The sequence below is a fragment of the Notothenia coriiceps genome, unplaced genomic scaffold (genome assembly GCF_000735185.1).
Source record: "Notothenia coriiceps isolate Sejong01 unplaced genomic scaffold, NC01 NC01_scaffold00009648, whole genome shotgun sequence".
NCBI classification, from domain to species: Eukaryota; Metazoa; Chordata; class Actinopteri; order Perciformes; family Nototheniidae; genus Notothenia; species Notothenia coriiceps.
This window is the reverse complement of record NW_011342349.1, coordinates 59310-84083: the sequence shown is the minus strand read 5'-3', so window position 1 is coordinate 84083 and position 24774 is coordinate 59310. Positions and strand designations below refer to the sequence as shown.

Below are 24774 nucleotides of genomic sequence, written 5' to 3'. Positions count from 1 at the left end.
GTGTACATGTAATTGGCTCCTACAGATGAGTATCAAATCACATTATTTGCCATGTCCTATCATCAAAAGAATCCATTATTGTCATCTGTTAATGAGGAGGAGGAACGATTTTTTAAAAGCTGTTGGTATGTTTCCATACTTCATTTGTTGCAGCTGACCACAGTATGGGGTCATGACAAATAGTGGCTGCTCAATCAAGCCACCTATAAACCAATACTAAGTGAAGCTGCTGAAAATATTATCTATTTGTGGGCTGTTCTGAGTGTACTAGGTGCTGTAATTACTAGAACATCCACATATAAAGCTCTGGAATACGTCGCCTCTGCATCCATTAGCACACTATTCACAAGCCTGTTACCTAAAAGAGCTGCAGAAAAGATATACTGTTTTGCACACGGCTAGGAAAAGATGAAACGTTGGCGATGGTGTCTGACGTTGATTGTAATATAAAAACACAGGTTACTAAAATATGCTCATCAAGGGATGTATGTACATACAGTATGATGATGTAACGTCAGCTCCATTTATATCAGTTGCTACAGTACATGTCTACCATCCTAAATATATTCGAATGCATTTTTTTAAACATCAGATTTCATTAGTTTGTGTGACACTGTAATGATTAAACATTAAACCAAAATTCAGGATATCATTCAGTCATGTATATTTTCTCTGCAACTTTTAATATTTTTTATGAATTACTCATGAAGCTTTTAACAGTATTGATAATGTCATGGTGCGATGGTCTCTTAAAGCAGGACACTAATACTGTATATATCACCAAATACATTCCCCAGTCGATACAACATAAATACAATTATTTTTGTATTACAACTTTTCTGAAATGTTATGTTTAAGTCTTCATTTTAGAATGTGATCATTTGTGTAATTTCAAGAAAAAACGTTTAAATGGTGGACAAATTAAACTATTGTCATTAAGGCATATAAGAGTCAAAGGTTTTTCACTTTCTTGATCAGTAATACTGTAAACAGCCATGCAAAAATAAAATGTTCATATATTTAGGAATAAAATGTTATTGAAACGCAGAATATTTCCTGCCGTCTCAAACATCGTCTGGCCTGTCCCCTCCAGTGAAAACAAGACACACACAAATGAATGTGGACAACGCATTTCTAAAAAATATCAAATTTAATTTGGTTATAAAAGTTGTATTTTTTCACATGCACACCCACACATAATGAATCACCATAAATACTGTCCAATGATTTCTCTTTGTCTTTTTTTTTTCTTTTTTTAACCTTTGATTCACAAAGCAAGCACATACGGTGGACCGATACATCTGATTCAAAGGACACTATGGAGAATGCAGTCTGTTACAGGGAGAGGAACTCTCAGTGCACTAACAAAAAGGCTGTCGTAAAATCAAGTAGAAACATTAAGAAATTATCTACAAATGGATTAAAAGTACAAAAGAGCTACAGCGTTCAGAGACACTACACCCATTCACGAGAGAATGATTTTGGTATTGGGACACCGTGTTACAGGAATGTGTGACTTTGTGAAAGAGAAACTATACACAACAAGCTTTGGAACAAAAATCATGTAAACCTAAATCCAGCCAAACTTCCCTTACATTCCATTTTGGCAAAACCCTCACTTGTCATTGCATTTAATCAATAATTTTAATAAATAATGAGGACAAAGAACCCTCGAGAGCAACTTGACATGAGGAAGATAAATCTGATAGATTATAAAAAAAATAAGCAGAGATAGACGTTTTTAATTTATTAAAGCTATAAGACATACTATCCCTCCAGTTAGAGCACTTTTTGCCACTCTCACAACACACATAACGTTGGGATTGTGTAAGTAATCCAAGTTATTCCAACACATTATTTCTATAATCTTGTATAATTTACACACACACACAATAACCCTCAAAAGCAAGCAAAACTGAGGGAATTGGGTTGTGTTCAAGGTCACCAGATAAATGTTTGAATTATTAGCTATGACTTATGCAATTAGTGTCCATCATGTTAGCATTGTAGTTTCAATTATATCAAAGTTTGTTATTGTTTTTCGGTGCATTTTAGAGCTCCGAATCAACATTTCATTTGATCTCCAAACTACAGGCGTTGCAATTTTCTGAAAACCAGCAAACAGCTGTTATAACTAAGGTTGTTAGATATTCTGGCAACGGAATGTTGAAGTCAAAAAACCATGCTGAATCTAAGATGAACTCTGTAAACTTAAACTGAATATTGAGAGGAAAAATGACTTTGAATCAAGTAAAACATAATTCAATAATAAAAGCAGTCATTCAGTTTCAGTCATCAACCTTAATTCGAACGTCAGTATTGTTCTCACTTCATGCAGCGTCATCCATCTTGGAAGAAAGATAAATGTTGGGGCTTTTTAAACTGACAATATATGAGAAACAGAATTAGTAGAGAGTCAGTGTGACAGCCTGTAGAATAATGAGTTTGTCTGACCTGATGACATTTCTGAGTGCAAATCTTGTGGCATTATGCAAATAGGTTGGCTTGTTTCTAAATAAATAAACCTCAGTCTCCAGAGTTTGAGTACATGTGCTTATTTCATAAATAGGTACATTATCCAAGATCATAGGAATACAATGTGTTTTTTACCCAAATCCCTATAAAGTATACTATATATAGTCCTTCTGTGACTAAGAGTATAGAGAATACATGTAGCCAGATACAAAATGTTAAATCATTTCAGATTTCTCTTCACAGACCTCAAGCAGGACCTTTTTGTAATCTATGAGGCTTTAACTTGGCCGGCTATATCAACATGAGACATCAAAACTGAACAGTGCACAGGCAATGGAGGTAGCAGCACATCACTAAATCACAGGACCCGTAAATGCATGGCCTCTCCTTCAGAAAAGAAATGAAAAGTGAACAAGAAACATGAGCGGTGCAAAACATGAACGCATCACATACTCAGGCACACCAAACATCTTTAACCAATCCAAACCAACCTTTGTGCAATAGGAAGACAGACACAAAATGTAGTCTTTAGAACTAGGCGTTTCATGACAGTTTGACAGCGAGGACAACAAACACTTCTGCTCTTCTTTAACTCTCGGAAAAAAGACAAGTCATGAAACAAAGAAACCCTGGTGTGAATCAAACGAGGAATGTCACGCTCATATTGTTTTCATAAAGGCCACTGAGACAGCTGTAATGCCCTGTTGCCAATCTGATATACTTTTTAGAAAAACTCCCCTCTGTTGAAATCACAGGTACAAGTAGAAATGTCTCATTTCTTCCCACATGATGCTACCGCCTCTCTATGATATTGCACTGAATAAAGCCTTTGTGTTAGCAGCCGGCATTACTTCACAGAATGCCTCGATAACAGTGTAGTCTTTTTTTGATTTTCTTAGAGTATGGTCTCTGTTTCCTTGAAGTGGCAACATCAATACTCCACGTAAATGTTGTTGTTTGCTTTGAAAAGAAAGGAACTGAGATGCTTTGTTTTCACAGCTACCCTGCTTGAAAGGAATTGTTTTTACAATAAAGAAAAAAACATGTCATGAAAATCCTAGTTTTTTTTTTTTTTTAAGTCATCCGTTGATTTTAAATACATCACAGTAATATGTTTTTGTGTCTGCAGGCGACCTCTCTTGATTTTGGCACTGCACTGTACATAATTTACGTGATTTGTATCCGTACATGAATAATTCTATCACTTGTTATTTTAAAATAGGCTCTCACAGTCCATCCTCTCTGTCATGTGCTGTTGGATCAGAGTTGATTGTATGGATGCAATAAACAGAGCCCGATATGTACGCTCTCTCTTCTTATTTCACAGGGGAGAGTCTCTTCAGGAGCTTCTTCCCCTTGGAAAGTAGTCCTTTCTTCTTCTTGTTCGCCATATCTTCGTCCCGGGGGTCCCGGGGTTCCAGAGGGAGGCGGGGGCCCCTCGCAGGGCTGATGGGTCTCATGGTCCCTGGGAGGAGGGGCCGAGCGATGGGGGACGGCGCTCGCACAGGCGCGGCGCCGTTGTCGACCGTGTCGGTGGTTTCTGTGGCAACCTGAGGAGAGAGGTGATGGGTGGAGGCATGGGGCGGCGTTTACAAGAGAAGCAACACGTTCACACTGCAGATCTCTCCATCCATCTATCTATCTATCTATCTATACGTCTATCTATCTATCCATACGTCTATCTATTTATCCGTCTATGTTTTTCATCAAACAATTTTAAATAAGTATTTGAGTAGACTAGCCAATGAGCGAAGCGGTTTTGCCAAATTTGTTGGTTGTCAGAATTTATCAAATGTCATTTTATTTTAAATTTGATAGGTTATTTTTCTTAATGGCAGATGTGTCACATGAATGTCCACCACTAACACTTTCTATTACTAAAAGTAGAAGTCACAAGAAGAAAAGGATTATACAGCCTTCTACTTGTGGTAAGAATATGTACAGGCAATATAGTTATGTAGAATTAGATTTTCTTTTTTTAGCTTAAGCTAAGCTTGTAGTTAAAATTGTAGGTATTTATGTTTATATTATCTACCTCAGTGTCTGTAGTTTTAGTGATTCTTATGTTTTATTTGGCTGGCGTCACTTCTGTGATTTACCCTTTGGGATGAGAGTTGTCAATCTATCAAATCATAGTTTCACAATAAATCAATTGTTGATATTCAATTCAAACGCACACACAAACATAAGAAGAAGTAGAGGAAACACTGAGGAAGAGGAAGACGCATCAAACGTTGAGCACAACATCAGCACAGAGCCGGGGGGGGGGGGGTCCACTGTCAGAAGGCCAAGAGGGAACATACAGTACAATCAGAACAACACCCAGGGACACAACTGTAGATACCAGGCTGTTGCTCTAATGCAGCAGCTGCACACTTAGCCCCTGTTAGCATCATCGCTAACAAGATTGTATTTTGATATCTTAGAAACTCAGATTTAGTCTAGATGTCTCAAAATGTGGTCCAAATTGTCGGTGATAAAAAACACTTTTGCTGACAAAGTGATGCTTTTCTGTATCGTGAGGCTATGAGGAAACGTGTACATGTAAAACCATTTTTACATTTCATGTACACTCAAACCAGTATGAATGACACATTTGACTGATTTGACATGCCACTGGAAAAAAAAAGAGGCAATGCAGAAACACTTAACGAGTGCTTCCATAATGTAAAGTGGCATTTCTATAGCCTTAGTGCGATACACCAGCTGTGTGCATTAGAGCCTGAGTTTGGTATCTCAAGTTGCCGACTTACTGTACAAGGCAGACAGAGCCATTTATGGTGTGAAATGAACAATCTTCTTCTGTTTGTTTGTTTAGTTTTGCCAAGCGGGTGAGGAAAAACAAAAAAGAAATCAGATGTGGCAGCATAGTCACAGTCGCTAAAACCCACACCACTATGAAAACTGAAAACTGAAAACACCACCACCACCGACACACAGGAACACAAAGCGCAAAAAAGATTGCTTTTAATATCCAATTTCTTCTTTTATTGTTCCATTGTAACAATACAGTATGGATGTATCAGTGCTGCGATTAGTTTTGTCTCTCGAGCTCAGAGCAAACATGGCATATCCACTGTCAACACGGCTGAAAAATAGATTTGATGTGTGTGCAATATACATAAAGAAACAAAGCCTCTTTTAAGGAAATACAGCAATCGAGCCAAGAAAGGTATTATAAAATGTATCAAGTTTGAAAAAGGCATGCTTTTCTGTCTTTTGTCATCTTTAAAGTATTCCCTCAAATCGTTTATTTCAGTGTCATTGGGTAGCCATTGTTATGTGTTTAATAAAGCACTTATTATTATACACAATAACCACAATTTGATTTTGTGTTTCAGTGCAAAGAGGTACCAAATTATCTTGTGTAAGGAATGAGTCGAGCCTTTTTTCAAGTCCTCCTTAACCGGTGCTACATGCATAAATCACCCAGCGCAGAGCTCCCAGTCTATCCTCCCTCTGTCCATGTCAGGCTTTGCTTCTTCCTTTCTCTGAGGCTCAGAAAGGTGTAAGCACTGGGTTTTTGTCCCCTTTGTCCAAAGGGTGAGGAGGAAGAGGAGGGGGAGGAGGGGGTTAGTTTGTATAGAGTCACCACTGTCACCACATGGACGAACACACACAATGAACAGCACACAGACGGCAAGTGGAGGAAGCGAGAGACGGAAATCAAGAGAGAGGACGGAGGATGGATGAACACAGGGCCTAGCGCTGAGAGCGGCGATGATGGTGTACCCGTTTGCCCTCCGAGACGCTGGCCGCAGGGTTGGGGGGGGGCCGGTTGGCAGGCTCTTCCTGGGGCTGGTGGGACGGGGTGTCGGTCAGATACACCTCCACGTCATCAGGCACTTCTTCCAGGAAGTTCGAGGGAACCAGACCGCGGTGGCCGTTGATCTCACCCTGGGGACGGAAATGAGGAGACACAGGCATTTCATACTAAAGTCATTCAAAGTTTGCTGGACACTATTAACCCTGCCTGTGATCAATCAATGTTTGAACATTTGGACTCACCACATTACTTTTAAAACTGATAAAAGGCTGGTATGTTGAAGATTTCACACTGAGAATGAAAGTAACATAAAACTAAGAGGATTTAAGACCAGAACATCCAGGATTCAGAACAACACATATCCTGAGGTAACATTATAATCCTGCAGCCAATCGTCAGGTTAAATAATTGTGCAGTGGTGCGGATGATTTAAAATGTATTTGAAGCACTTTATCTATTTGGTAATTTTGTGTTTCTGTTCATTTCCCTACAGGTGCTAGTGTTTATCTGTAGTGTTCCTATTTGCTCCATTTAATTTCACCCATTTGTTTTATACTTTCATTAATTTTTACAAGCATGGATATTACTTGATACTCTTTGTCTTAAAAAAAAAAGATTTATATTCTACGTTTCTCTCTCTTTGTTTAAGTAAGCTCACCGAGACAAATTCCAATCAATCATTGATACATCAATATAGCAAAGTATTAGAGAATTAAACCTCCTTCATGTCTGTACTGTATACATATAAAGCTATAGGAAGCAGCCAGTTAGCTTAGCTTCACATAGTGACTGGAAAAACAGCTGGGGCAGCCTTTAATAAGGATGATGACAATTCAGTTTTTGTAGACATTAAAATTAAATAAATATAAAGTGTTGATAAGACAAGAAAACATGACCAAGTCGCACTCACATAATAGAATCCGTCCTCATCAATATCTCCAAACACAGCCATGATGTCACCAGCACAGAAGGTCAGCTCGGCCTATCAGGAGACAGAGAAACAGAAAGTAAGGCGAGTCAAGTCAAATAATTCTTAATCTTTTTTGTTATTTTGTAAAGCACTTCCTTGGATCTGTGTGTGTGTGTATGTGTGTGTGTGTGTGTGTGTGTGTGTGTGTGTGTGTGTGTGTGTGTGTGTGTGTGTGTGTGTGTGTGTGTGTGTGTGTGTGTGTGTGTGTGTGTGTGTGTGGCAGAGAGTGATACCTCCGTATCAACATTAGGGGAGCTCTCTCGGGGGTCGTAGTCGTACAGAGCCACCATCCTCCGGGGGGCCTGATCTCGACGGAGGCCTCTTCTGTGTTGCTCTGGAAGCAAAAACAAACAGTATGATAGTTCATATCATGTCGTCATACACAGTTTAACCCCTCAGTTCCATAACAGGAGCAGATGTGCACGTGTTGAGGGAGTACTCCCGCGTAGTACCTAATCTGTCCACGGGGGTGCTGAGGGGCAGGAAGCCCTGTTTGATGAGCTGGTCCATGGTCTCCTCGTCCTCAGCTCTGATCTCTGACACCATGTTGCAGGGGATCAGCCCCATCCGGCCCCTCACCTCCGCCCTGTAGAACCCATCTGTGTCTTTATCACCGTACACCTGTCAGACAAGAGAGAGGTTAAGAGATCCCTAAACACATACCGGTAGTACTTATTTTATGGTAGTGGATGACAGCCCTGAGTTTATATAAATGTATAATTAGGTGATTTAAAATGTAACTTGTTTGAGCCTAACTCTATCCAGTTTCCTGATTTTGAAAAGCCCTCCTGTCATGAAAGGACATAAACATTACTTTTTGGATATACATTTGCTGACAAAGATAAGTCCCAACTGCTCTAATTTAGGTGAGCATTACCCGATATAAAAAAATCTGATGGGGTGTTGAATACAAAATCAACACAGGCAATGATGGATGTCATTACAGTATACAGTAGTAACATACTTTAGTTTTCAGATAGGGGTACAGTACCTTATACAAAAGACGTTTAGGGTTTTATGCACTTTGCTGCACCACTGACCTACATTCGCCAGTTGCTAACAAATGTATTTCTGTTTGTTGTATTGTTAAAGAAAATTTGAAGAATCAAAGAAGATGCAAATATGTGCATAAGGTTTGATTGTTCATACCCTTGCAACTTAAAAAGCAAACAATTGAGGGATGGAGTCAGATTTAGAGATCTGCATAAAAGTGATGGTATAGAATATACTTTCTGAAGTTACTACACACTAGAATAACCATTGTTACCCAAGATTTAAATATTGAAGGGTTTGTTGTTCCAAACTGCAGCAAATAAGTTCTTCATAGTTTGGATTCACTTTTAAGAGAAAATAAACGCAGAGGAAACAGATGTAGTTAATCAAAGTATCTGTAATCTCCCACCCTAATGATCTGCCCCTCTTTGAAGGGCAGCTCCTCGTCGGCTGCGTCTGGGTTGGGGGACATGGACAGAGGGTCGTAGTCAAAGAGGGCCACGAAGATCCGGAAGGACTCCTCCGGCTCCGACTCATCGTAGTACGTGGGGGAGCGGCGATCCCTGTATCCATCTTTCACACAAAGACAAACAAATTCCATCATCCTGCTTCACCAGAAAGAGCAAACTATGAATGAGATCCAAGACACAAAACTGACTTTTCTAGCAAACATAGTTTTAATCTTTGTGTTCAAATTGTGGTGTTTGGTTACAAATTGAGCTCAGCTAAAAAACTCAAATCAGTTGGTGACAAAACCTTTTTCTGAATGCTAGCATATCCCACCTCTATGACGATGAAGTCCATATGTTTACATATTAAAGTCTCAGCCATGCTACAGTGAAAGAAAATCAATGAGAGCTTTTTTTTGTTTAATACGTCTTATTGATTTGCTGTATTGTTAACAGATTGCGTGTCCCTGTCTAGCCATAACTGTGCTTGTCAGCATGCAGGAAGAAACCTGTGATCAGTCAACAATTTAAAATCATTTACCATAGCACACATGCAACCAGTCACAAACACTCACTTAAACGCAATAAATGTATCTTTACATTTCTGACTTAATGTTGGCATATGCATTGAGAGACAAATGAGGAGCAAGACAAACCATGGTGCAATGCACAGAATGTGATTCATGGACATGATGAAACAACACCAGAATCACACACTAATCCGACATGCACGCTAAAAGAAGCCTAATAAGAAAATGCGCCTAAAGATAAAACTCTATTTTCACTTCATCTGACTTCCCAAACATTGCCAACTCTTTGCAGCAGCAAGAGTTCGACAGCAGTGGAAGCCTGTCATCTAAATTTGCCATGGCTAAATGTGTGTTATACTGTGGAGGCAAGGCTTTATTATAGTCCTTGGAAACACAAGCATGAAATGAAATGCATCGCTCCCAGTCAGGGATATGCCAATCTACTGTACAAAAGGTGTGGTTATTGTATTCATGGGGTACTAAGAAATGTAAAGGGACGACTGCATTTCCAACAACTGGTATTTCAAACTTAAACTTGTCTAAAGGAAACAAGAAAGCAGTGAATGTGTGGTCAAATGTATTCACCCATGCATAAATGCTCTGTCTAGAAGTGTAATCAAAGGGGAGGGGTTTAGCAGGCATCTGTTCAGTGCAGTGAGTGAGGCATTCTCTGAGCAGTCAATGAATCATTTATCAGCTTAAACTGTGGAGACATTCACCCCAGACCCCAGGTTTGGCTTTCCAACGGGTCCACCATTTCAGTGCAGTGCAGTCATGCTGTTCAACTGTAAGCATAATAATAACTATTATTATTTGAGACAGAGAAACAGGCACTTGCAAGTGTCCACAGCTACTTCTCGCTGTATTGCCAGTTGCTTCGTGGCATTTTTGTCGCCATGCTTTTGGTGGTAAAGAACAGGACTGCAAGCACATACCCTGGGGAGACCTGGTGCCGCCCGTTTGCCTGCGGGACGACCGCGTCTTGTGCCGAGCTACTCTGCCATAAACATCCTCGGTGGCGGGGTTTCCCTCACTGTTATTCTCAGAGGTTACCTCTACAGGAAACACCAATTAAGAGGGTGATGGGGTTACAGTGCAACACTCCATAGATTTGTGTTGCCACATGCTATTGCTTGGACATTAGGGTAAACAAATACACACAAAAAGCTTATAAACTAAGACAAACTATTTATGAAAAACTGTGTCCGCTGAGTAGATGACAGCATCAGTGTCAGCTTGTTGCATCTAAACTATTTCTGCAAGAGCAAAAACTAATGTTGAGGGAGAGGAGGGCATGAGCATGGTTTATAAACACAGAGGTGATCTGGAGACACAGAGAAGCTCATGATGGTTTTAGCAGGGCAACAAACACTTCAGTTCTATGGCACAGAAAACATTACAATTATAAAATGTAAATGAAAGCTCCCCTCTGCTCTGTGTAGCTCCCACCCTTACTGACCAATGGAGGGGACCATCAGAGGCCGCCTCTGAGGCTGCGGCCCCCCGTGAGGAACTCTTCTCCCCTCTCGGTCATGGCGGCCTCCAGGAGTGTTGTTCTGAAATGCACATAAACACAGACAACATTCGCAAACATTAAACATTCTTGAGCTGCCCGCACACACACACACACACACACACGGACATACTCGCAGTGTGTGAGAAAAAACGCACGTCGGACATACTTCTACACAAATTGTATGTAAACAAAATCATGCAGCACTCACAGGCAGGCACACTGAAACACAGACGCAAAGACACACACTCAGACACACACAAGCCCACGGGAAATACCAACATCACAAAATTAAGAAATTACTGATAACATACTACTGAATATAAAAAAAAAGTGGTATAAAAAGATGTGGGTCGGCACTGTTTTCCGTATGTTACTGTGTAGCCTCCCTCCACAGCGCTACACTGCTCAAACCCGGAGTCTCTGTCCAGGGGGCTGAACACATTCACACCCACAGCATCTTCTTTTATTTCCATGGAGCTGAATCACTCAAGCTCGTATTCTTTCTATCTTTTTTTTTTTTCTCTATGGGTAAGCTGCTCTCATTTGTAATGTGTGGCAGCCGGATGCAACACTGCAGCAGCTCAACGTTGCCTCCCATCATTCTAGACAATAGGTTGCTTACTACCAAGTATAATCTCATTCCATAAAAAGGGGCTACAGCTTAAATGAAGAATTTAGGAATATAGCACATTTGGCTGACTAATATCCCAAACATCGGTTCAGACGGGATCGTCACAGAAGATGGTGCTGCAGTACTATTTCTCTTCACGGATATGTTTATCATGCTGTCTGAAAGCATTTAAACCACAGGCTGTATGTAAGATGATCATTAGAGCTCCTCAAAAGTGAAGCCAAAACATCTCGTGTGGGACAAAACAAAAAGTACAAATAAAAGAGAAAATTCAAAAAATAATGGTTTCACTTGTTGTAATTGGTTCTTACCACGCTGATGTATGTTCGAGTGTTGGTGAGTGGGTGATGCTTTAAAAGTGTGAGGCGTCACGATTGACAGCTGTGATTGACAGCTGCTCTGAGTGAAGCAGTCACTGAGCCGAAGGCTCTGGGAGAAGGCGATGTAACTTTAGCTTTCCATAACCACCGCAGGTCTGCGTAAAAGAACATTCATATTTTTGAGGATTAACTGGTTAGTTGTGTCTTTCTAGCCAATCAGCTGCTGTGTTGCTAAAGTAGCAGGTAGGTTGCTCGTGCTTCGGGACCTCGATACCACGACTCAAACCTCCCTCTGCAAAGAGTCTGGGTACCGATGACGTTAAGAGCTAAATATGGAAGCTCCCATATCTGGGATATTTTGGCTTCACTTCTGTACAGGGGGATGAAGGGGAGACGCGTCACCCAGCGATTTAAACAGTTTAGGATTAAAACCCAGTCTGTCTCTCTCCATGGTGCTGAAACTCTGTTTTTTTTAGCTCTCTTCCTATAAATTTGAATTAAACTCAGCACACACACTAACATCACATTTTAAATGCATGTCAAGGCAGCAGTCTCAATTGAAGCATCTGTGCCTGTGCAGTTCACTAGATTAAATTTGGGTGCTTATGAGTCTTGGGTTTAGAATAAGTGCAAAGAACTGCACCTTGGGTGTGTTGTGCGAGTTGCGTCGACGTCCCTCTTCCAGCTGCATCTCAGAGTACAGCTCCTCCTCATCCTCTTCCATGATGTCAGACAGGTCAGAGCCCCGGCTGCTCTCGCTGTGATACTCTTCATTGTGACTATAGTGAGGCTTTTGGCAGTCGCACACACAAACACAAACACACAGACGCAATTGTTTAAGTCCACATACATACAAACATACATACATGCACACACCAAACACACATGGAAGAACAAACACACACACACAGGAACAAACAGAGACACAGGCAGAGGAGTGTAAGCATGCAACCACCCAGACATGCATGCACACACACGTCCAAACACACACACGTGGAAGAGGTTGTCCATTGAAACACACACACTGGGACAAAAGGAGGTAGAAGAGTCATCACTTATCATGTCCTTCTTACCGGCCTCCCAAGCTCCGAGCCTCTGAGGAACTCATCGACTGAGGGTCCTCTTCGGCGGCCGCGTGAAAACCCTTCTTCATCCTCCTCTTCCTCGTCAGAGTGATGCTGGTGAAACGTACGACCCTGCTCTCCGTATCTGACCTGCCTCCTGTCGCCCTGGAAACAAGCATGAGACGTGAGGTAAGTGAGATACCAGTGGTACTTCATTATTGGATGTTGTTGCATTTCAAATGTATCTTCAGATTTTAAGTAGTTTGCAAAAATATAACAGTGAGCCAAAACAAATCACCGCCCATGGCCTGAGAAAGCTGTTTCCATTTAACAGCAAACAGAACAATACCATCTGTTTCCTGATTTTTTTTTGGCAAGAAACAGAATCATGGAACCATCTTTAATCACTGCTGCTTCAATTGAGACGTTTATACAGAGGTTATGAGCAGTGATGGAGACTGCGAGGCTCCTCAGCTCTGATCGTTGTTTTATTATGGAGCAGTGGAAACATACAAATGATATTAGACACCCTAGAAGGATGGTGAGGAACATTACTTTTTGCAGGTTATCTTTCTCATGCACTACTCTCAGGATAGTGTCAGTGTAAGCAAATATGACAAACGTATACTTTACTTTTAATGCAAAAACATATTGTTTTATATAAAACATTCAGTGATGATAACAAATTTTGACTGTGTCATATCATCTGTGTGATGGATGTATTGTTTTCATCAAACCTTGCCACTCTCTGCTGCCACCCTCTGCGCTGCTTCTCGGGCGATGGCTTTGGCCACGGTGTCCGGGATGAGCGTGCCTCTGGGCTGAGGGAGAATCCTCTGGGGGGAGGGGGAGCGTAGATTAGCAGAGGGAGGGGCCTCGAGAGTGTGGCCTTGCATGGGCCCAGGAGGCTGGGAGGAGGGCGAGCGAGAGGGGTCCCAGCCAGGCTGGCCCGCTGGGAAGGCCCCCCCTTGGTGGGCCGCGTGCTCTTTGGCATCCAGGTCTCTGGCACATACTGGTCTCTGAGGTATAGGGTGGTGATGAGGGTGGGGTAGCAGAGGCAGTTGGTGCTGGGGCCTGGGACCTTGGTGAGGGAGGCGGGGCTGAAGGTGCAGGGGCTGAGGATGTGGGGGGCGAAGCTGGGGCTGCTGGGGTCCGCCTGGGTGGGGGTGCCTGGGATGGGGTTGAGGGTGAATTTGGAGTTGTTGTCCTTGCGCCTGGGGTGGAGCAGGAAGTTGGGGTGGTGGGTGAGGATGGTGAGGGGATGGGAGGTGGGGTTGAGGGTTGGGTTGAGGATGGGGTTGAGGGTGGGGCTGAGGGTGGTTGAGGGTGGGGGTTGAGGGTGGGGCTGAGGGGTGGGCTTGAGGGGGGCTGAGGGTGGGGGTGTGGGGGCCTGCGTGGGGGTGCATTGGGGGCGGAAGGGGGATCGCAGGTGCAGGCACAAGGAGATTATTTGGAATGACGGCGATTTGGGAGTCCTGGGATTCCCCCTGCACGGACAGCGTCCTGACGATCACTTCCCTCGCCTCCAGGCACTGAATCCTCGTCAGCTCCACAGTGACGTAGTCTGCCATGGGGAACAGCACCTCAGCTATCTGCATTCAAATAGAGGAAAACAAATGTCAAGATGAACAGAAGCTCCATATTTTCTTTCAACAAAACTTGTTTTTCAATCCTTACATTCCAAAGAACAACAACGGTTAGTTTACTCTGTGTTTTAGCAAACCCCCTCATCATTTATCATTTGTTCTATGTAAAGCACATAATAAGGTTGAAAGTGTGCCTTTAAAATGTAACCAGACTGTGATGATTAACTTTGGCAGTCACCAGAGGGAGTGGGAGAGCTTTCCAAGGCATTGGCAGGGCCCAGATTGAAAGTCATGCACTGATCATGACTCACAGGTAGGGGGCACTGCTGTGTGCATTGAGGGCTCTGATGACATAACGCTAAACTCAACAACAGAGGGTAATACCACCTCATCTACAATGTATGTTCTCACGTTTCAACATTATCTAATATGGCTAAACACCTTACAGAGTGTATTACATACTGTATCTCTGTTCCTCATATAGGCCTTTGAAATATGGATCCCATATGCCTGGGAAGTCTGAACAATCCCTCCCCAAATGCCTGCTACTGTACACAGTATTGCCCTTTTCACAATCACTCACAAAGTAGGCAAAACAAACCCTTTCAAACTCACCCTCTGTCCTTTAGTGCAGACTGCGTAACCCACCACATTGGCCCCATTAGATGTGCCAGTGGGGGAGAGGATGGGGGGCTTCCAGCGTACCTGTAGGACCCCTGGAGCCTGCCCACAAAGCACCTGCACATCAAGGGGAGGCTGGGGGGGGCCTGGGAGGTGAGAGGACAGTTACGATTGATATCATAGTTTAGAGTTTTAACAGCACATATATAAACAAGGTGAAGCATTCATCAAATGCACAAGTTGGGACAAACAATCATGCCACAAACATGGGAGAGGGCCTGAGGGGGTGAGGTGGGGTGAGGATTCACAAAACAACAAACAGGGTTCATTTATAATTTGTCCTGCATTCTTAAATCTGTGAAAGAAGTTACATAACGCATTATCTTTACTTGTGATAATGTGACATTACTAGTGAGGGATATTAAACAGTTGTTTTGTGCTGTGATTATTACATTTCATTTAAAGTATTTGATCATTTGGTATGATAGCAATACACTAACATTGTTCTAACCAAAGATACAGCTTTATTAAACTGAGGAGTGGAGGGAAATCTTCATATTGTGCAACATCAAATATGAACACCTCTTGTATAGTACCGAAAACTACTCTTCATGCGGTAAAAAAGATGAAGGTAAAATTAAACAATGTGTGCTTGTGGTTCTCCTGAGAGAAGCGCTGTCTTCTCCGCATGCAGGACACGATCCAGGGAGACTTACTACAGCTCATTCTTTGTCTTCCACTCTCCTGGATCACTGGAGAAAACATGCACAACTGCATTCAAGCAGAGGCAAATGCACACTCATACAAAATGGTCATTTCAGCGAGCAGCGGAGGGAAACTGCTTTATATAGCACTGGTTACTACAGGCTAGGCTATAGGCTGAGGAAATGACTCATCAGAATAATAGCTGATCATATCGTGGGATGCCTGGCTGCTCTCTAATTACCGATATGCTCAGTGCAGTAAGCAAACTTGGGCAAAATTGCATTTGGTTTGAAAACAGAACGTGTTTTGAAATGTTGAATAAATGCGTTATTGGCAACATGGTTTGTAAATAAAAAAATCTTTCTGTATATATGCGATTTTGCCAAGATCCCTTAATTGATTGCTCATATTGATCAATATGTCAAAAGCATTCACAGCATAATGACCAGAGCTGTCTTCCAAAAGTATCCTAGCACTAATGTCCACTCCCATTAGTTGGCAATGGGAGAACATCTGTTAGTGCTCAGATATTTGGGAAACCCAGCCCAGAACTGATGTTTGATTCTGACCTGTTCTGCAATATGGTGTTGGACCTAGACAAAATACAATACACATCAGCAGCAGAGTAAGGCATTGCTGTACTGTACTCTTCCACAGCACAGAGACATTACCATTTCAGGCTGGTATTATAGTAAACTGAAATAAACAGAGTACTAGCAGCCTGTCTTCTCCATCTGTCTCAAAGATCATTTAAAACATGTAAAAAACAAACATAAAACACGACTGACAATCATCTGCTATGGATATAGGCATATATTATTGATAGTGTGTCTCTATGTGTAGAAAAGAGCTGACCTGCCGCCTGAGTGCAGAACTCCACACCGGCTTCTTTCCTCTCTCTCTGCTCCAGCGGCAGTTGCCATGGCACCTGGTGCGGCTGTGCCACCACCGACACTTTGTAAACTGTCAGGGGCTTCAGATTGATGAAGCGTAGTCTGTACCTTCCCGGCTTTACCACCGCATGCTCCGCCCCGTCCAAGAACACGGTGTGGCCATAGTTACTGTTGCTCGGCAACCAGGAGAGCTCGGCGGTGTCGCGCTGGATGTCGTCCACCCGGAGGCCGCAGGGAGCCACCACCACGTTGGCCCCCACCAGCAGGGTGCAGCGCAGCTCGTCTGAGAGCCCACGCTCCGTGGCGCTCTGCACGGACACACGGTGCACGCAGTCGTCCAGGTCCAGCTTCTCCAGCAGACTCTTGGTGCGGCCGCCGTACGCCACGCTGGCCCGGAGCTCCCCGTCCACCAACACGTTGTAGCCGGAGATGTTCCCCCAGCCTAAAGGCACGAGTGAAGGCTCCCAGCCCACAATGACGCTCCGTGCCAGCTGCTTGATCAGGTTGATCTTTCGGGGATAAGGCACAACGTCTTCCGCCAGGTCCTCAGGGTCCAGGGGCCCCCCTGTCCCATTGCTATAGGGAACCAAGGCGTTACATGAGCCCAGAGGGCCATCTTGGGAGAAACCTCCATCAAAAGCCACTAAGGCCAGGGACATATGGTCCCGTGAGCCGCGCTCCTCCCCTCCATCGCCGGCTTGAATCGCTAGTTTCTCCTTGTCCTGGACAAATTCCACAAAGTTGGAAGGAACGAGTCCTCGCTGGCCATCTAGCAGCTCCCCTGTGACGCAGAAAGATAAAGAGAGGAAGGTGTAGGAGATACATGACTCAACATTGTTCCCTGTTATTCTGGTCCATATAAATTAACAAAAGGTCTAATGCCAACTGCTTGAAAATGCTAGGAAAGCTTAACGGTCCCTCTGTGATGCCTCGTGCAAAGTTCATTAACTCTGCAGTAAAGCACCTAATTCTAAAAAAAGTATATTTTAATTTTTTTACTTTATTCTTCTACTTCTCCACATTTCAGAAATAATATTGTACTAAATATCACTAAAAGCTTTAGTTACTTTTTAGAATAAGATTGTACAAGCAAAGCATACTATCAAATTATAAAATACGATAAAACATTATGTAGTTCAAATGTGTTCCATCAAGACCATCTGTACTGTATACTGAATAGATTTAAGATAAAGTAAAAATAGGAATTCACTCGTAGTTTATAACAAGACAAAAGGCAAAAGAAAGCTGGAACTTGGATACACTTCATCATCAGTGAGAGCTGTTTTCCTTGCGGGCCGGGAATGAGTCAGTGAGTGAGAGGTGGGAGATATGTAAACATACAGTAGGTATTCTCTATGTACTTTTCTCTAAGATGTAACATTTACCACAGCTTCTCTGATCTTTGGCACCCTCTCCAGTAAACACCAAACTGAGAAAACATTTCAACATTTCAAAGGTCTTGAACTTTAGTTTGCCGCTTTTGAACATTTCGAGGAACACCCCTGAGCATTTGGATGCTGCGGTCAATGCAGAAAAAAAAACATCTTAGATTTGTAGTTTTTTTCCAGGGGAAGAAGTTTAAAAAAGCTCCTCATCATCTTGTCTTCAATCCTTTTTTCCACAGTGGCCTGTGAGACCTTAAGCCCATCTGTGTGTGTATTTGTGTGTAAGTGAGGGAGTGTGTTGTTTGTGTGCACTGATGATTAAACCGAGCCCCGCTGGATTAGTCATCAAGCTAAAAGGGACCAAGGTCTCATCTTGACGACAGCTTGGTCCGAAGCCCGAGTCTCCCTCCTGCGTGGCTCCTCCACGATGCCATGCAATCTCTCTGCCCACAGCGGATGAATCACTGCAGCTGACTGCCACTGTGTCTGTAGCGGGACGCGCTGTCTGCACGATGCTAGTCAGGGGGATTAGGACTGCCTCTGATGGAGAGGCCTTCATCATTCTGAAGAGATTAGCCCAAGAATCTGAAACTCCATTTTCTTTTCTAATTTATTTATCGATTCCACAAGCTGCAAAACTCACTTGTTCTTAAAGAAGTTAAAACCTCATCACCCATAGCAACAATGAAGCGTGCAGTATAAGTGTTGCTCATTGAGAAAAGATGTTCAGAGGGCATTTAGACGATAAATGCAAATCTGTAAACAGAACAAATTGACTGTGGAATAACTAACAAAGGTCTTGGCATTCATTTTCAGTGTTGGATAATGAATGTGTTGATTCACACGCTTGTTGTGACTGTCAGGCATTCTCTTCAGCAGCAGCAGTAGACAGAGGACACCTCTTGCTCTTCTGGAATCTTTCAACTTTAAGATGCCATAATTTGCCGTTTCTGTCTAGGCTTCACTTTCCAGTTAGAACTGATCAATATTTTCCATGTCATCTTGGAGTATTGTTTTTCTTCTCACCTTGATAGAAACCATCGTCATCCATGTTTCCGTACACGTACAGATACTTCCCAGCCACAAGGGGGAGTTCTGCTTCAGGATGCTCGTTTGGTCCATCGTAAGGATTATAGCTAAAAGGAGAATTTCAGAGTTTTATCATCAGCTTTTTTTTAAATCATTTCCAAATAAAGAAGCAGTTTGTCAGTTAACGATCATATTATTATACAATGTTAAGATTATATGCAAAACAATTGTTCCTGAAAGCTGAGGTCATTCACCTGTATCGGGCAGTGCAAAGGCGGACCTGGCCTGTGTAACGAGGCTTGGACCTGGGTGAGGGGCTGGCCTCATCCTCCATCTACAGATCCAGAACCAAAGATGAATATTATTCACACATATAAACACTATTCATAGGAAAGATAAGATAAGAGCAAGCAATGACAGCCATTACGTTTGAATAGATGACTTTGTAACTGGGTTAATGTTGAGAACATGGAAAACTAGCATGATGAGTGACTCAAGCATTAATGAGATGATGCAGTCACACAGTCCCACCTCGGAGGGGGTCCGCTGTCGGGGGCTGCTGGGGCGGTCCGTTGTCACGGTGTTGTGTTTGACAGACAGCAGGTCCTGTCTGTCTCTGTCTCCAGTCTGTGGTTGGCGGGGTAAGAACCGGGAGATCAGGAGCGGCGGGTCTGAGGCGCTCTCATTGCCTGGGAGACATTGATTTCCATAGCAAATAAAGAGCAACTGTCATTCCTTCTGCACCCATTTGCTGCTCATTGTACAGCTATTGATCTCCTGTTGAAACGAGTGTACAGCATACACTCTTCATGGCAGAGGCTTTCCCACCCCCATCAACACCTCACATCTGCAACGCGTTTGTCCTTAAATACCACTGAGGTCCACGGGGGAAAACACACACACACACACACACACACACACACACACACACACACACACACACACACACACACACACACACACACACACACACACACACACACANATGGTCTGGTAGTGATACTAGGGGTGCACCGAATGGGAAATTCTTGGCCGAAACCGATACCGAAAATAGGAAACAGTTGGCCGAAAGGCCGAAATCATTTTCGGCCTTTCGGCCAACTGTTTCCTATTTTCGGTATCGGTTTCGGCCAAGAATTTCCCATTCGGTGCACCCCTAGTATCACTACCAGACCATGAAGTGGGTTGGGTACAGAGCCGCTGTTAGAAAGCAGAAAATGGACACCTCGTATAAATCATAAATACTGATGGCAGGAACTACATTTGTGGGAGACATAATGGAAGTTTTAATGTCTCCTTCCTTGGATCAACATATGGGAAAAGTGACAGTAGTTTAATGGTGTTTTGAATATGTTTATTTAAGCTTTCGTTTTGCTTTCTGTTTCGTTCCTCTCACAGCTGCAGTCTACTCATTAACACAGGGATGTTACTCTCCATTTCAAGATAGTTTCAGCAAATTGAAACCAGAGGCTTTCACATTCTCCAAACCAAATACAGCACCTTATCAAGGTTGAGGTTTTTCTAATTATTCTCGCTGTGAATATCCTACTGACAAACTGCAGGATGCTCTTGGAGTTGAATTCTATCTGGAAAGTTTCCAGCACCTCGTTGAATCCCTGCCACAAGGAAATTGGCCTGTTTTGGAAACACACCCCGTAGCATTGTGTCTGTGTGAGTGCAGATTAGTGAATCATTGCATTTTAAACATTGATTAGAGGCAGTTTGCGTCTCATATCACTTTCAAACTTAAATAACTGCTCTATGACCCTGTCCTGTGACATTTGACAATAATAGCAGAGATCTTTGCTTTATAAACACAAAGTCTTGGTGTTTGTTGAACCTCCAGGACTATCTGGTCCATTCACATTATTCATAATAAGTGTTCTCTCCCACCAGACTCTTATGTGAGTCTGAATCAGACATCTGATTAACTTATTCCCAGTTGTCCCCAGGGCAAATAGGAATAAATAACCCTGCTAATTCTCAGTCTGCCAGCAGCCTGCAACACATCAGTCTGTCTGACTCGGCTTGTTAGACACGACATGAATGAACACACATATACCTTTTTGAATGGCTTTGTGAATACTTGATTCTGATTAGTCTATTTCGACATGGAGTGTTATTTATTTGAAGCCGATCTTCAAGATATTATGTTATTTTGTTTGTGATTTCCAGGAACTTAAAACTGTCACTGTCTCGTCCTCAGCCCCCCTGAATGAGAGCAGGGTTTCTTTCTTTGCCTCTTTTTTGCTTAAATCAACGATCGTAATCTTGGCTTTGCTTGTCTGTGCAGCACTCTGCAAGATTGTTGATTTACTCTCTGATATGAATGATCTTGTTTTTAATCCGGCTGAGTATGGTTGTGTATCTGCAGACAGAAACAGAAAATAATTTATCATATTGTTTGTGGTTATGGACAAACTGTGTGAACAGAAGGGTGCTGAGCCTGTAGCCCTGGGGTGCGCCAATATTCAATAATAGAGTGGAGTAGTTTTGACTCTATACCAGAACAACTTGGGGTGTGTTTGTGAGGAAGTCCAAAATCAAGCCCAGAATGATATCTTCTCTGCCCGTCTAATTGGGGGATTTTGCTGAATGCTTAGTGGACGTACAACATTCTAATGTAGATGTTGTGTTTGCAGCTGTACAACTCTTGTTGATATTAAAAGAGTTGGAAAAACATGTAAAATGTCTTCTCCAGTCAAACAACTCACATATCACCTTAGTTAGTAAATAAGACATGTTGCTAGCCTAAGAGTGTATGATAGTAGTGACTAAAATTCACCCTTTGCACTGGCTTGTTTATGTATTGTTTTATGCGTTTACCGCAGGGCAACAGTGAAATCGGGCCTGTCATTCAGTGCGGCGCGGCCCAGTGACTCAGCACTTTGGGACATCATAGTGGAGCCCGGCAGAGGAGCGACTCCCAACACTGTCTCCGTCGTCTGCCAGAGGAAAGTTGCTGTCACCGCAAAGAGGTCAGTCATGTTCTTTCTGCTTACAATAAAAAAACAATCTTCATCTTTTGTGATTTGTTATTGTCTTTTGTTCTCTTTATTTTCTAAGATTTCAATAAACCTCTCTGCTACTATAAAAGAAAATCAATTTGTTTTCAAGGAAGAAACATATTCAGCGCTTACAGGAAAATTAATCATTGGTAGCCTCAGACTGCATCATTAAAGAAAAAGCAATACAATAATTACTTCCACTGCAAAATGTAAAATTGAAGATATAGGATTTCAAGTTCAAGTCAAATACATACAATTGTGTTTATCTAAGTCTGTTTCAATGATGAAGCACACGTTTATAGTTCCAGAAATCATTTGAACAAAGAGTTCTAGAAAAGAAATACCCTTTTCAATTGGTTTCAAACCATTTATGTGGTCCTCCTTTAAAGACTAACTGACAACATCCCCAGACACATTATTTTTCGATAAAATATAATAATGATCCTGCAGAAACAAAACATTGTGAAACAGCAATGGAAGAAATACATGTAAAACATCATATACTGTATACAGTTGTGATAAAACATTTTTTTTTTAAATTCCTATTAGTGTTTAGTTTTATTTATTAATTCAGCAATGCTTATTATCTTACCTTACATACGTTTACTTTATAACCTTAAAAACTGAATTCTTGTTTTATTTTAACTATGTTGAATCACCAGTTTTACTTTCCAAATGGCTTTTAGTTGATGGAAATGAAGTGTAAATGAGAAGTGTAAACAGTGTAAACCGTGGCAGAAAATAAATCAGTTGAAGTGCTTTTACTTAAATGAATATTAATTTCACTGCCCTTTCACTGCCTGATTTACATGACACACACCAGTTGATTACAGCAGTTTTGCCAGATGCTGCTAGTGACACACACCCACAGTCACCTCTGCCCAGCAACCCTCCGCCCACACAGACACAAAGCACCCGCCGTCCGCCCGACCCACTTATCCGTAATCGTCCATAATCACGGCTACGTTATCCGGGCTTAAGCGCTTGCACGTTCAGAAGGGGAGATTAGGAAGGAGAGATATTTCAAGTCGTGTGTCCCTAGTTCTGAACACACACACACACACACACACACACACACACACACACACACACACACACACACACACACACACACACACTTATGTTTTTATGCTAAGCTAACTTTGCTCACTGTTGGTGGTATTTTCATACTAACGCATACAAACTTACGAAGATCAGTAGTACATTTCTCACATTGTTCTCGCTGAAAAATCTAATAAACATATTTTTTCAAAATGTNAACACACACACACACACACACACACACACACACACACACACATCCTTTAAAAAATAATCTCAGTCTTCGTAAAACATTTTAAGAAAATACTTTTTAGTGTGGAGTTCAGTATGTATACTTTAAGGTTAATTTGTTTCACACACACATGACCTTGAGTTGTAGAGGAACACAGTCAGATTAGACATTAACATGCTTAAATTCCATTATCTCAAAAATAATCACTTATTTCTAGTAATATCCCACTGGACATTTGGCATATAGAATCAATAACCCTTTATGGAGGTTGTTAAAAAAATTGTTTGACACTTCGTAGAATACGTTCATTTCTTTTTTTGGCAATGCGTAAGATGAGAGAATGACTCCCACATTGATATAATGTGTGTATATTAATTGTGAAGCTATGGCCAACAGTTGGTTAGCTTAGCAATAGCTTAGCATACAGAATAGAAGCAGCTAGCCTTGCTTTTCTCTAAGATAAAAGAAAACTGCCTACAAACTGACGATTTGTAGCTCTACAGATCAAGCTCTTCCCGTTATTTGTAGTTTTTATGCTAAGCTAACTTTGCTCACTGTTGGTGGTATTTTCATACTAACGCATACAAACTTACGAAGATCAGTAGTACATTTCTCACATTGTTCTCGCTGAAAAATCTAATAAACATATTTTTTCAAAATGTAAAACTTTCCTTTTTAGAAGCAGGATACTGGCCATAGCTGCTTTAGTTTAATTTGGTAACTTTTTACACTGTATAATGGCACAAGACTTGCTTCATCTCTGATGTGCTCCCTGGTTTCCATTTCCTGCTTGTGAGGTCTTTGAAATGACTCAGCGGAAGTTTTCTCTTTTCTGCCAAGCTTCAACATAGTGTAAGTGTAAATATTTATATATGTACATGCAGAGTTGGGTGTGGTATATTACTATATAATATTACTTTTGTCGGTAACGGAGTAGTGTAACGCGTTACTTTTATAATTCAGTAATCACACTACAGTTTCTAACATTGCCACGACACGCGTTACTTCGTTACTTTTATAAAATAATCACACTCACTGACAGACAAGAGGGGTTTCCGCCGCCGCAGGTTTGTATACATGTAGGCCTACGTAATCTGCGCGATTTGCCCGTCCACATCTCCACGTGCAGTGCTGCATAAACATGCTGAGTCTTTTCATCTGTAAACTTCCTCAACAGGGCCGCCCGCTCTCTTTTCTTGATTGCCCTCTCACGGGTGAACAGTTCAATGTCCCACTTCATTGTAGGAATTCTGCCATGTCTCTACCACTTTAGTTTGACCATCTCTGTTACTAAGTTATGGAAAACTAAATAAATAAGTAATTAGATACCTTACCGTTACTGCGCTCATAAAGAATGATAAGAATAAGAATAATGCGTCTTGAACTGGTTTCATTAATTAGTGTCTTTACGTTTCACAGACTGTTAGCTTGTTGTGGTAGGCTGGTAGCCTATTTTATNAAACCAGCTCGAGTGCGCTATAATTGGAAAGTACGCAGCCAAAAAAAATCTGTCCCTTCCTTCAGACTTCCTCACAGAGCCCCTCCTCCAACACACACGAA

General features: G+C 41.9%; 1 protein-coding gene across 1 annotated transcript; it reads right to left on the bottom strand.

Moving 5' to 3' along the window:
• Positions 1–1250: 1250 nt before the first annotated feature.
• On the bottom strand, positions 1251–21920 carry rimbp2a (RIMS binding protein 2a). Its single transcript, XM_010771076.1, has 18 exons — positions 21760–21920; positions 20483–20568; positions 19465–19622; positions 19188–19267; positions 18931–19040; positions 16482–17300; positions 14916–15067; positions 13452–14306; positions 12724–12879; positions 12294–12440; positions 10643–10739; positions 10119–10238; positions 8614–8777; positions 7664–7832; positions 7445–7545; positions 7152–7223; positions 6208–6372; positions 1251–4025 (listed from the first exon to the last, which is right to left on the bottom strand). Exons 1-18 carry the CDS (start codon positions 21918–21920, stop codon positions 3792–3794), a joined length of 3846 nt encoding a protein of 1281 aa, XP_010769378.1. The 3' UTR covers positions 1251–3791.
• Positions 21921–24774: the final 2854 nt, after the last annotated feature.

What these genes read in the sequence shown, in the direction of transcription:
- rimbp2a (XM_010771076.1), bottom strand. Translation starts at nt 21,920, where the DNA reads ATGACTGACCTCTTTGCGGTGACAGCAACTTTCCTCTGGCAGACGACG. An exon ending in CGGCACCAGGTCTCCCCAGG is followed by an intron (nt 8,778 to 10,118) that starts GTATGTGCTTGC and finishes TTTGTGTGAAAG; the next exon opens with ATGGATACAGGGATCGCCGC. An exon ending in AAGAGGGGCAGATCATTAGG is followed by an intron (nt 7,833 to 8,613) that starts GTGGGAGATTAC and finishes CTTGTCTGACAG; the next exon opens with GTGTACGGTGATAAAGACAC.